At 62.4% G+C, this 10,525-nt stretch overlaps 1 protein-coding gene across 1 annotated transcript; it reads right to left on the bottom strand.

The window, feature by feature from the left end:
- Window positions 1-386: 386 nt before the first annotated feature.
- On the bottom strand, window positions 387-8,813 carry RNF126 (ring finger protein 126). Its single transcript, XM_082780280.1, has 9 exons — window positions 8,665-8,813; window positions 6,106-6,164; window positions 4,307-4,370; window positions 3,461-3,702; window positions 3,084-3,152; window positions 2,937-3,006; window positions 2,639-2,732; window positions 1,877-1,992; window positions 387-1,651 (listed from the first exon to the last, which is right to left on the bottom strand). Exons 1-9 carry the CDS (start codon window positions 8,737-8,739, stop codon window positions 1,502-1,504), a joined length of 939 nt encoding a protein of 312 aa, XP_082636406.1. The 5' UTR covers window positions 8,740-8,813; the 3' UTR covers window positions 387-1,501.
- Window positions 8,814-10,525: the final 1,712 nt, after the last annotated feature.

The following is a 10,525-nucleotide window of genomic DNA, read 5'->3' as shown; positions in this document are numbered from 1 at the left end:
GCTGCCAAGCCTCCTGCCACACGGAGCACACAACGCTTCCACAAACAGCAGGGGCAGGGAGCCCTCCGCCTGCTGCAGGGAGCAGAGGTAGAAGAGGAGGCATCGGCCACGTGCTGCCTGCTCCGTGCAGCGAGGAGCCAGCCCTGCCCACGATCCCAGCTCCTCAGAGCTGGCAGCGCAAAGCTGAGGTTCCAGAGAAGGAAGGAAACCAGAGCCCCTTGGGGAGAGCTCTGGGGGGAGCCAGGTTTTTATCCCCTTTCCCCCACCCCCCAACCCAGCGGAGCAGGGGTTGCAGCAGGGAGGTCGCTGCCCACGCCGCTCACGTTCTTCTCATTCTCCAGCCTCCAGCTCTGTCACAGAAACTGTGAAACACCTGGGTATTTGTCTCTCTCCTTTTTTAATCAGCTGTATTTTAAGTAACTTTGAAATACATTTTCCTCCAAAATCTTGGTTTTCCTATCTACTATTTGATCACAATGAGATTTGTCTGGTCCTCGCTCTGACGGGCACCCAGTCCTGGTGTCAACACAGTGGAAAAGTCCATCGAGCCGAGAGAAGGACTGCAACAGGGAGAAGATGTAAAAAATACAAAACACCAGGCAAGGATGCTTTCAGCTGCAATCTTGTGGCCAGCTGCCCCCCAACCCAGGGCCTGGCAGTGCCCGGAGGGGTGCTGGCCACATTGGAGCCTGGTGCCCGGAGCCCCCAGCACGCCGGGAGGGCTGGGAAAAGCCCAGGCTGCCCCTGGGTGAGAGGGGAGGGCTCAGCACAGCAGTCTCCAGAGAGCTTACCCTGTAGTTTTCCTCAAATCATGCATAAGGTCTCGTTGAGCTGAAACGTCCATTTATTTAAACAGCAGTAATAATTTAAAATTATAAAAACCCTTTCAGTGTCGAGTATCAGAAGGGCAAGGTTATAAAGAAAAATAAATGGGACTCGAGCCGGGGAAAGGGAAGGATAATGGGGTCTGTTTCAAGAGTTCATTTTTTCAGTGACAACTATTGCCCTCCCCAGCTGGAGATCCTGGGAGGGAGGCAGTGTCGTTACGCTTTCGTTTTAAAGACTTCAATCTCCAAAGCAGAAGAGAGAGTATCCAAGGGGAGGAGGAGGAGCAAAAGAAAGAAAGAAAGAAATCTCAAATTCAGAATCTGACAAACAACCTTTCCATTCAGAATTGCAACCGCTAGCTCAGCACCTTGGGTTTCCACCTGTGGGGCACAGCAGCCTTTCACTGCAACGGCTTTAAGTCCACGCGGCAATTGGATGCATTTTATTACTAGACAGAGCTCTTCCCCCCCAGCACAGAACTCGAGGCTTCTCATCTCTGAAGGACCCAGAGTCTCCGTGTCTTCAGAACTCAAAAGGGAATTCTGGGGGTGCTGCTTCCCCCTCGCCACCCTCCCCTTGCTCTGCTCTGGAAGCCCCTTTTGTTGCTTACGTAGGCTGGGGAGGGAGGAAGGACAATGGACAGGGCCCCAGGGACAGAGGTATGGATTAAGATTCATGAGTTGTTCGATGAGTTTTCGTTACTTGGTGAGCTGGAGGAAGAGGAGGAAGAGGAGGAGGAGAAGTTCATTCCTGTGAGTCCTGGAGGGTTTGTGGCAGTGTTTTGTCCACTTAAGCTTTTCCGGCACACAGGACACGTGTCATGCTTTGGAGAGCAGACAAAAAAAAAAAAAGAAATATGGGAAATATGGTTAGAAACACGCTACAGGAGCGACACTCAAGGGAAGGGCTAGGGTGACACTCCTTCCTCTGATGAAAGGCTGCTTAGGCCTCATCACGGAGGTGTGGAAATGTTCACAGAAGAGAGCAGTACCACCAGAAAGCCCCCAGCTGCTGCAAAACCCATGAGATCCACGCAGAAGGCACCAACCTGTTCCAGCCAAGGGACTATACAGCTGTTGTGGAAGAGGTGATTGCAAGGTAACTGTCGGACGTTTTCCCCAACTGTATAGTCTTCTTTACACACGGGACACTCTAACCCAGAATCTGCGTCACAAGGGGAAGCAGAACACAGCTAAGCAATAAAGGAGGGAACGACAACTGAAGCACCCCCTCAGGATCCCATCACCTTCTCCCTTCCCACCCATTTAGCTCTTGTGCTTCTGCCCCCACTGCTGCTTCATCCCGGGAGGGGAACTTGTTGCTTTGCAGGCCCTACCAGCACCACTCCACCTTCCTCTGCCCCGGGTCTGCTGCACTGCTCCCCTCTTCAACCTACTACATACAAACCATATTTAACGAGCAGAGCATGTACACGTGCACATACTCATACCAAAGCACCTGGTGCTCAATTTGTGCCTGCCTGATTGATAAATAAGCTCTCACCCAGCACGCCTGGCAGAGCTGGCAGCACACACCAGCACAGAGCTGCAGCCCGGCCCAGCAGTGCGCACGTGCTTGCTCATCTCTATCTGCGCTCAACTTTTCAGAACAGTTTCCCTCCCCAGGGCAAATCCATCCAGTCTACGCTGCTCTTCACTTTGTGTGAGTAGAGCAATGTCAGCTTTCGCCCCTCTTTGAAACATTTTAGACCTTGAAGGCATTGGCAGACAAAATTAAAATCACACGAAAGAGCTGAACAGAATTTTCACAGACCTCTTTGTGAGCAATTCCCTGGAGGAGACATACACACCTACGTGCTCCTGTGTGATCTGTATGGTGGGGAGGGCCTGGATCTTTTCTTTGTCTGCTGGCGGCGGTCCAGTGTTTTCAAACTGATTTAGTAACTGAAAAAACAATAGGCCATACAGGGCAGAAAGATGTGAGCTCAGCAGCACACAGAATCTGCTCGTTTACCAAGCGGAGGCACCGTGGGCCTTGTTTCCCACGCCTGCACCTCCAGTGGTTGCTCCCCTGCTTCACAGCGGGTGCTGACAATTCTGCAGCACCGCCCAAGAGCGCTGCAGACCCCGCGACAACGCTACTCTTACCTGTGTGATAATTGCATCCAAGCCATTAGCACCCCAGGCGTAGTCCATTGGATTTGAATGCAAGACTCCCCTTTAAGAATAAGAACAGAGTTAAATTCAGGGGGGAATAGGAACAGCGTCAGAAAGAAGAGTCCATCTTTAACTCACCAGGGACCAAGTCCTAGGTTTGGTATTGTTGTTGGTGCAATAATGCCATTGACCAGCTGCTGAATGATCCTGAAAGACAAGAAAACCGGGATTAAAAAAGAATTCAGGTCTGCCAGCTCCCAGCCCGGAAATCTGACATGGAAAGAGCAGCTGGATGCTGCTGCATCGTCAGAGGGAATAGAAGGAAGAACGAAACACCCTGCATGAACCGCATCTTACAAACGGACGCCTGCGAAAGGCGGTCACAGCGCACGGCTGTGCCGAGAGCAGTCTTCAAGAGACCGTTCCTCAAACGGAGGAGGAGAGGACGCAGCCCGCCTGGCAGCCGGCCCAGCAGCGAGGAGGAGCAGAGCCCCCTCCCCAGGCCCCTCGCTCACCCTTCCAGCGTGGGGACGCCCTCGTGCCTGCCAGCGGCACGCCGTGCGGCGAGGCGAGCGCGGGGCTGCCTGGCGCCGTATCGATGCCGGGACTGGTGCTCTCGCTCCCTCCGGTTCTCTGAGTCCCGGTTGTCTTCCGACTGCACGTTGGACCCGAACGGAATCTCAAAGCCGTCATCGAAAATCCCGAAGGCGAACTGGCCGTAGCCCTGCGGCAAGGTGAATAAGTGCTGATCCACGTTCTGGGGGGAGAGAATTCAGGAGCAGATTGAAACGGGAACAGGAACAGCTCGGTTTTCACTGCTGGCATCTCCTCAGCCTCCCAACAAAGACTGATCTCTTCAGATCAGCTCACGAGCCTCGGCTGGTCCAGGTGCACACTCAGAAATAGCTTAGTGAGGCACAGACACAGCCCGAAACTACACTGAGTGGTTTGGGTTGGAAGGGACCCTAAATCATTTAATTCCAACCCCGACACGGGCTGGGGCACCCACCTCTAGACAGCTCCACATGATCCTAAGAAATAAAGACAGCCCCCCTGCTTCCTCGGTAGCTGCTGTGTGTGGCTGCTGCCTTTTAAGCCAAGGCCACTGCACAGCAACACCCCCAGACAGCTCCCCAGCTCCCAGCTTAGCCCCCTCACAACGAGGATAAGCTACAAGGGACGGTCCTATTAAAAACACAGCAAAACGCCACATGCAGCCATTCCAGCAGCAGCACGGGGATGCCTTTAACGCCTCCTGTCCCAGATTTGATCACAACCCAGGAACATTTAAAGAAGCACGTCTCTGTTAGTGGATTGAATTCAGCAGCAAGAGGACTTCTGAAGAGACAGGAAGGACTCACCTCAAAAGGATGCCTGCTCTGGTCGCTGGTTGATGTAGAGGAGCTGGTCTCATTGTCGGTGTTTCTGAGAAGAACGAAGAGTGCTGGTAAGCAGCAGAAGGGTGCTGTGCAGAGATCTTCCCAGCAGAGGGGATCAAGGGACATGAGTTTGACGTGCTGAGCAGAGGCACAGCTGCTCGGTGCACAGAAAGCCAGAGCTGAAAGGGACCTCAGAGGGCTGTTCCCTGCCCTTCTGCCCCGTGGCAGGAGCAGCTCCAGCCCAGACAGACAGCAGCCTGCCTCGGGTGCTCATTTTCTAGTTGTCCCTACCAATTTGCATTTTGCCCTCATGCAGCCCTCAGTTCCTCGTGCCCTCATCTGTCTCTCCCAACACTTTCAGGTTCCAATTCCGTGAAGCCACAGAAGCGACCGGAGCATGATGTCAAGCAAAGATTCCCTGCACAACCCACCTCAAACACGTCAGCTACCCCCTGGGGCACCAGGAAGGGAAGACTTAGGGCACAACCCTCAGCATCACGACCCAAACATGCTTAAGCCTAATCTCAAATCCAAGGAACTTCTCTGCTGCAGCAGCATGTGACCGAATGGGGCAGGCCAGGAGGAAATCTCCTAATGCCATCAGGCTTCTGCTTTTGGAGAGCTGCAGGAGTATTTGCAGCTCAGTGTCCAGGTCCCCATTTTGGCATTGTAGGTAACAAAACCCAAGGTTTGGAGATTAAGAGCCTCTCCCCAAGGTCACGGCAAATGAGCAGCACAGGTAGGGTCTGCCAGGACTGATTTTCCACCTCTCGGGTTGGCAGAGGCAAACAAAAGGTCACCTTGTCAGCACAGAGACCTCCGCTGGTGCACGGCAGCTCTGCCCAGCTCTAAGAGCAGTCGGGAGGCAGCGAGATGTGCCTGACACACGCCCCAGGCAGGGAACCCTTGCACCGAGTGTGTGCCAACCCGTGCTGCTCCCAGCTGAGGTCCCACAAGCATCTGAGGCACGAGGACATCACTCCTACCCTCGCCCACTCTGACAGTGCCGGGGAGCAGCCCCGCTGCAGAGTCAGCAGCGAGACACGTGGACGCAGATCTCAGCTGCCTCGGTGCAGAGTCCAAAGGCTCAGCCAAAACACGGTGCCACCGGTGCTTTAAGCTGAGTTCCACGCGCTCTCTCCCTTCTGCAGGTGGTTGAAATCTCCTCTGGGACGGTCTGAGCAGAGCAGTTCAGCTGGGAGGGACCCTCAGAGATCACCAAGTCAGGGCTAACCGAACGCTAACGCACACGAGGGCATTGTCCAAACGCCTCTGGAGTGCCGACAGGCACGGGGCCACCAAGAACCTCTCCAAGAAACGTGTTCCAGTGCCGGGCCACCCTCCCAGTACAGAAATGTTCCCTAACAGCCAGTCCGACCCTCCCCTGTGCAGCCTGGTGCCCTTCCTGCCGCTCAGCAGTGGCCGGGGAGCAGAGACCGGCGCCTCCCCTGCTCAGGAAGCTGCGGAAAGCAACGAGGTCGCCTCTGGGCCTCCTTTTCACATGTGCCACAAGGAAAGCCTCTCTAACGCCTTTTCTTGTTGTTTTAAATCACCATGTTTACCCCCAGCCTCTGCCAGCACCGACACCCAGCACCGGCTGATTTGCCTATACAAATTACGTGCTGCACTCCCGTGGTGACAGGCCACAAACTGGCCAGAGGAAAAAAAAAAAAAAAAAAAAAAAAAAGGTAGTAAGTGGCAGTGCCTTTTACCTAGGAAGAGGAAAAGCACAAAACAGGTTGGGATCACCCCTGCAAAAGCCTGTGGGAGCAGCACGTTACCTTGGCTCTTCAGGAAGCTCTTCAATGAACCCAGATTCACACCGTGGGCAGATGTAGTCCTGCGGGAGAAGAAACAGAGTGAGAAAAGAGAGTGGGCAAAGAGCCACGAGGAGCACCCGCAGTACGGTGCCCTGGAAGAGCAGAGCCCTGCAGCCCACGGCCCCGGCCCCACGCCACGGGCACAGCGCCTGCACCAGCCCCCGGGGAGCCAGGCAGCTCCCTGAGAGCTGCGACACCTTCAGCAGCACGCTCCCTGCGATCAGAGCCAGCGAGACGAGCCACGCCGCGGCCACGTGGGCAGGGGCATCCCTCCTGCTGCACAGGCAGAGCAGGCAGCCAGCCCTGAGCCCGGGAAACCTCTTCGATCAGCCTCACAGCAGCGTAAAGGGAGATCGATTCCCCACTCTGTACCTGCTAGAAAGGGAACTCTGCCCCAGTGAAGGTAACTCAGAGCAACTCGGCACAGACAGCAGCATTCCTCCCACCGTCTGGCTGTGTACTGCTGCAGCCAGCCTCAAACCCCATTTCCCTTTATTTTAAAGGGAAAAGCAAAATTTATTTTAAAGGGAAACGCCCAGCCAGCACAGACAGAGCAGTTATTGTACAAAACCCATGAGCAGGTCCGTCACCAACACAGCTCAGCGCGGGCAGCACGCAGGGCTGGCAGAGCCAAAACGCCCCCCCAGCCGCCGATGTTTGCCTCCCCCAGGCTCACGAGGCAGATCGCTGAGCCTGACCCTGCCTGGGAGTCGGGATTAAAAAAGGTTTGGGTGATCCTGACGGACCCAGAGCACGCACAAGGCACCAGGGAACAACCCATGTGGTGCTGGCCGAAGTGAAAGCAAAACCTCCAGCGCTCCCAAGAGGGGAACTCAGCGCCGGGCTGCAGAGAGCTGTGGGCTCGGGGAGCAGCCCCACGTCCCCAGGGGGCCAAACTGCCCTCAGGAGAGGCCAAGGAGGGAGCAGCACCGTGGGCTAATTACCACAGCATTGGCTAATTACCACGGCATCATCGCTGGGGAAGGACTGCAGGAAGGCTGCAGCTGACGGCCTCGGGGGCTCCCAGCAGCCACAAGAGGGGCATTCGGCCAGGCACAAAGCCCCAGCCTCACGCTCCCACAGAACGCCAGCGCCGCCCTCGTGCCTTAACGCTGAGGAGAGCGGGTGTGGGAACAACCAGCCTGTGTCCTCAGGAGCTCCCTCAGCTCCCCACGCGTCCCCCCTGACGCCGGGGGTCAGCAGCGAGAAGCCCAGAGCAGGGGAGGAAACCCCAGCCGGCAGCACGAGGCCGTCGGCACGTCGGGGCAGCAGCAGCAACGCCTCGGCTCCGCTGAGTCACCGGAGGAAGCTCCGGGACCTGCGCTACGCCCGGCCTCACCACACCTCCGGGGCAGCTGCCGCGGGCAGGGGGCCCCGTGCAAGGGCCGGGACCCCTGGGTGTGGAGGAGACCAGGACCCGCTGAGGGTAACCCCAGCCCCCTTCACCCCTTTGGGTTCACACTGAGCCGAGACCCGGAACAAAGCCGGTGGATTCCCAGAGAGGGGAGGGCGAGCAGCGAGCCCCACGGCCCGATAAGCCCCAGGCGCCGCGGGAGGAGCCGATAAGGGCGCGCAGAAGGCGGCAGCGCCAGCGGTGCCCTCGGAGCTGCTCCCGTCTGCCCGGCAGATAAGGGGCCGGCGGGCAGCGAGCAGCTGCGAGGCCTCCAGAGGGACCCACGGGGGCTGCGACTCCCCCTGCGGGGCCGAGCCCTCCAGGCCGGCGGGTGCGAAAGCAGCGGGCGGGTGGGGTTCACACAACGCCGGGCTTCAACACCGCCCCTGCCCCGTCCCGAGCCTCCCCATGGCTGTCAGCAGGGCGCAGCCCCCGGGCAGCTCACGGGAACTGGGAGCGGTTCCCCCGGCCTCGGGCACGGCCCCTTCCCGTTCCCTCCGCACCGGGACGGGTTACGGCGCTGGGCACGCTCGGGAGCAGGCAGGGGCCACCCCCCGCCCCCCGCCCCTCGCCCCCCGAGGGCAGCCCGGGCTTTTCCCCTTCCCGCACAGCTCCAGACGCCGGGATCAGCACGGTCCCTGGCGGGGGGGGGCACACGGCGCCGCCGCTGCGCCTCAGCCGCCCCCAGCTCTCGCTCGGCCGCCGGGAAGTGAAACCCAGCGCCCCCGGGGCCCGGCCCCGCACCGCCGGGGGGGCCGCACCGGGCGGGGCCCGTGCCCCAGCGGAGCCCCCCCGGCCCCGCAGCGGCCCCAGCGCGGCGCAGGGAGCGGGGCCGGGCCGCGGGGCGGCCTCCGAGGCTTCGCGACGGGTGCGCGGGGCCGGGACAGCGGCGGCGGGGCCCGGGCGGGCTCCCCCCGGCGGCGGGGCCCCGAGACCCCCCCCGGACCCCCCGGGACCCCCCCGGGACCCCCCCCCGGGACCCCCCCGGGGGCCGCAGCGCCCAGGGCCCGGCCCGGCCCGCACCGGGGCCGCGCAGCCGCCGGGTGGAGCCGGGCCCGGCCGCCCCCCACCCTAGGCCCGGTCCCCTCCCGGCCCCCCCGCCCGGCCCCGGTCCCGGCCCCGCTCACGGGCAGGCGCGGGGCGATCTCGGCGGCGCAGCAGTGGCAGAAGAAGCGGCCGGGCTGCGGGGACGCCTCCGCCATCTTCCCACCCCCCCCGCGCCGCCCCGCCCCGCCCCGCCCCGCCCGGCGACGCGCGGCCGAGGGGACGGCGGCCGGGAGGGGACAAAAAGGGGCGCGGGCGGAACGCGGGGGAAGAGGGGCGGGGCGGGGGGAGGAGCTGAGGGGCGGGGATGGGGCGGGGCCAAATGCACGGGGCGGGGCCGGGGGCGTGTTCCTGTGCCCGTCCCGGTCCCGTTCCCATTCCCGTTCCCCGTTCCCGTCCCGTTCCCGTTCATTTCCCCCCCCCCCGGCCCTGCCCGGCCCCGCGCCCCGCTCCCCCAAAAACCACCCGGAGGGGGCAGGGGGGGCTCCGGACCCCCCCCCGGACATAGCCCGTCCCCGTCCCCCCCCGCCCCGCCCCACGCGCGTGCACGAGGCAGCCGGCAGGGGGCTCCCGGGGCCGGGGCCGGGGCGGGCACCGGGGGGGGGCTCCCGGCGGTACCGGGCCCGGCCCGGGCTGCGCTGCCGCCGGGGGGGGGCGCGGCGGCGGGGCGGGAGCGGCGGCGGGGGGGTGCGGGGTGAGGGTGTGGGGAGGGGGTGCGGGGATATGGGGGTGCTGGGGGGCTGCGGGGCTCTGCAGGCACGTCCCATGGCTGCTCCCCCCCCATCACCGGAGGGAGGCGCCCACCCATGCCGGGGCCGTGCCCCCCCCCGCTCGTTTCACCCCCCCCGACCCCAGCCCCTGCCCCGGGGCCGCGCCGAGCTCCCTCCCGAGGGCAGCCCCGGCCCCGGGAGCCCGACGTGTGCCCGGGGAGGGGGGCGCGGGGGGGGGCGCACCCCGGGGCTGAGGTTTGTGGAGCCGGCCGTGCCCCCCCCACACTGCCCCGGGGCAGCCCGGCTCCGGTCGGAATTTTGAGTCACCCCGCGGGGCCAGCGGCTGCGGAGATTTTCCCACGGCGCTGCAGGAGGCGGCAGCGGCCCCCACCCCAGAGCCCTGACGGGGGGGTGACACCTCCCAAATTAACGGCGAGTCAGCGCCAGGCACGGCCCCATCCCCGGGCACGCAGAGCAGCCGCCCCGCTCGGGGACGGGGGGAGGCCGAGGGCAGCGGGAAACATCCTGGGGCCATTGCCCGAGGGGGTGGGGTGGGGTGGGATGGGGTGGGATGGGGTGGGAGGCACATGGGGCTATGCGGAGGGGGCAGGGGGACGTGTGCCCCTCCGTGATCCCAGCCCAGGGATTTGGATTCCCGGGAACTTGTGCGTGCATCGGCCCCACAGCGAGACCCCTGGGTGTTGGGGCGCGGGGCTGGCGGCCTCCCCTGCGAGCGGGGTCAGCACGGGGCCCGGCAGGAGCTGCAGCCTGGGCATCAAGGGAAAGGCAAAGAGAGCGGTGCTGCTCCCGGGATCGGAGCAGGAGGAGGAGGAGGAGGAGGAGGAGGAGGAGGAGGAGGAGGAGGAGGAGGAGGAGGAGGAGGAGGAGGAGGCGGGCTGGCGTTCACATGGGAGCCGGCCCAGGCAGCGGTGCCCTGTGCCCAGGCGCACGGTGCCTGCCGGCCCCGGGGCAGGGAGCGTTCCCGCAGCCGGTGCGGATGCGGTGGCGCGGTCCCAGGGCGCCCGGCGGGGTTAGGCAGGGCCGGGGCCACCCGCGGCCACTCGCAGCACCCGGCCGTGGGTGTTGGCGATGAGCTCACCGCCCGAGACGTTACTTAATGCCGGCGGTGCCACCGTGCCAGGCGCTGCTGGGGGGCGGCCACGGGCTCCAGCTCTGGCTCAGCACAGGCCTGTGCGTGCGGGTGAGTGTCCGTGTGTCCGTGTGCACCGGGCAC

Source organism: Aythya marila (genome assembly GCF_965140915.1).
Source record: "Aythya marila genome assembly, chromosome: 27".
In the NCBI taxonomy this organism is placed as follows: Eukaryota; Metazoa; Chordata; class Aves; order Anseriformes; family Anatidae; genus Aythya; species Aythya marila.
Note: the sequence above shows the minus strand (reverse complement) of the source record. Positions and strands in the feature narration are given on the sequence as shown.

What these genes read in the sequence shown, in the direction of transcription:
- RNF126 (XM_082780280.1), bottom strand. Translation starts at nt 8,739, where the DNA reads ATGGCGGAGGCGTCCCCGCAGCCCGGCCGCTTCTTCTGCCACTGCTGC. An exon ending in AGATCGCCCCGCGCCTGCCC is followed by an intron (nt 6,165 to 8,664) that starts GTGAGCGGGGCC and finishes CTTCTCCCGCAG; the next exon opens with GACTACATCTGCCCACGGTG. An exon ending in AGAGCAGGCATCCTTTTGAG is followed by an intron (nt 3,703 to 4,306) that starts GTGAGTCCTTCC and finishes CTCTCCCCCCAG; the next exon opens with AACGTGGATCAGCACTTATT.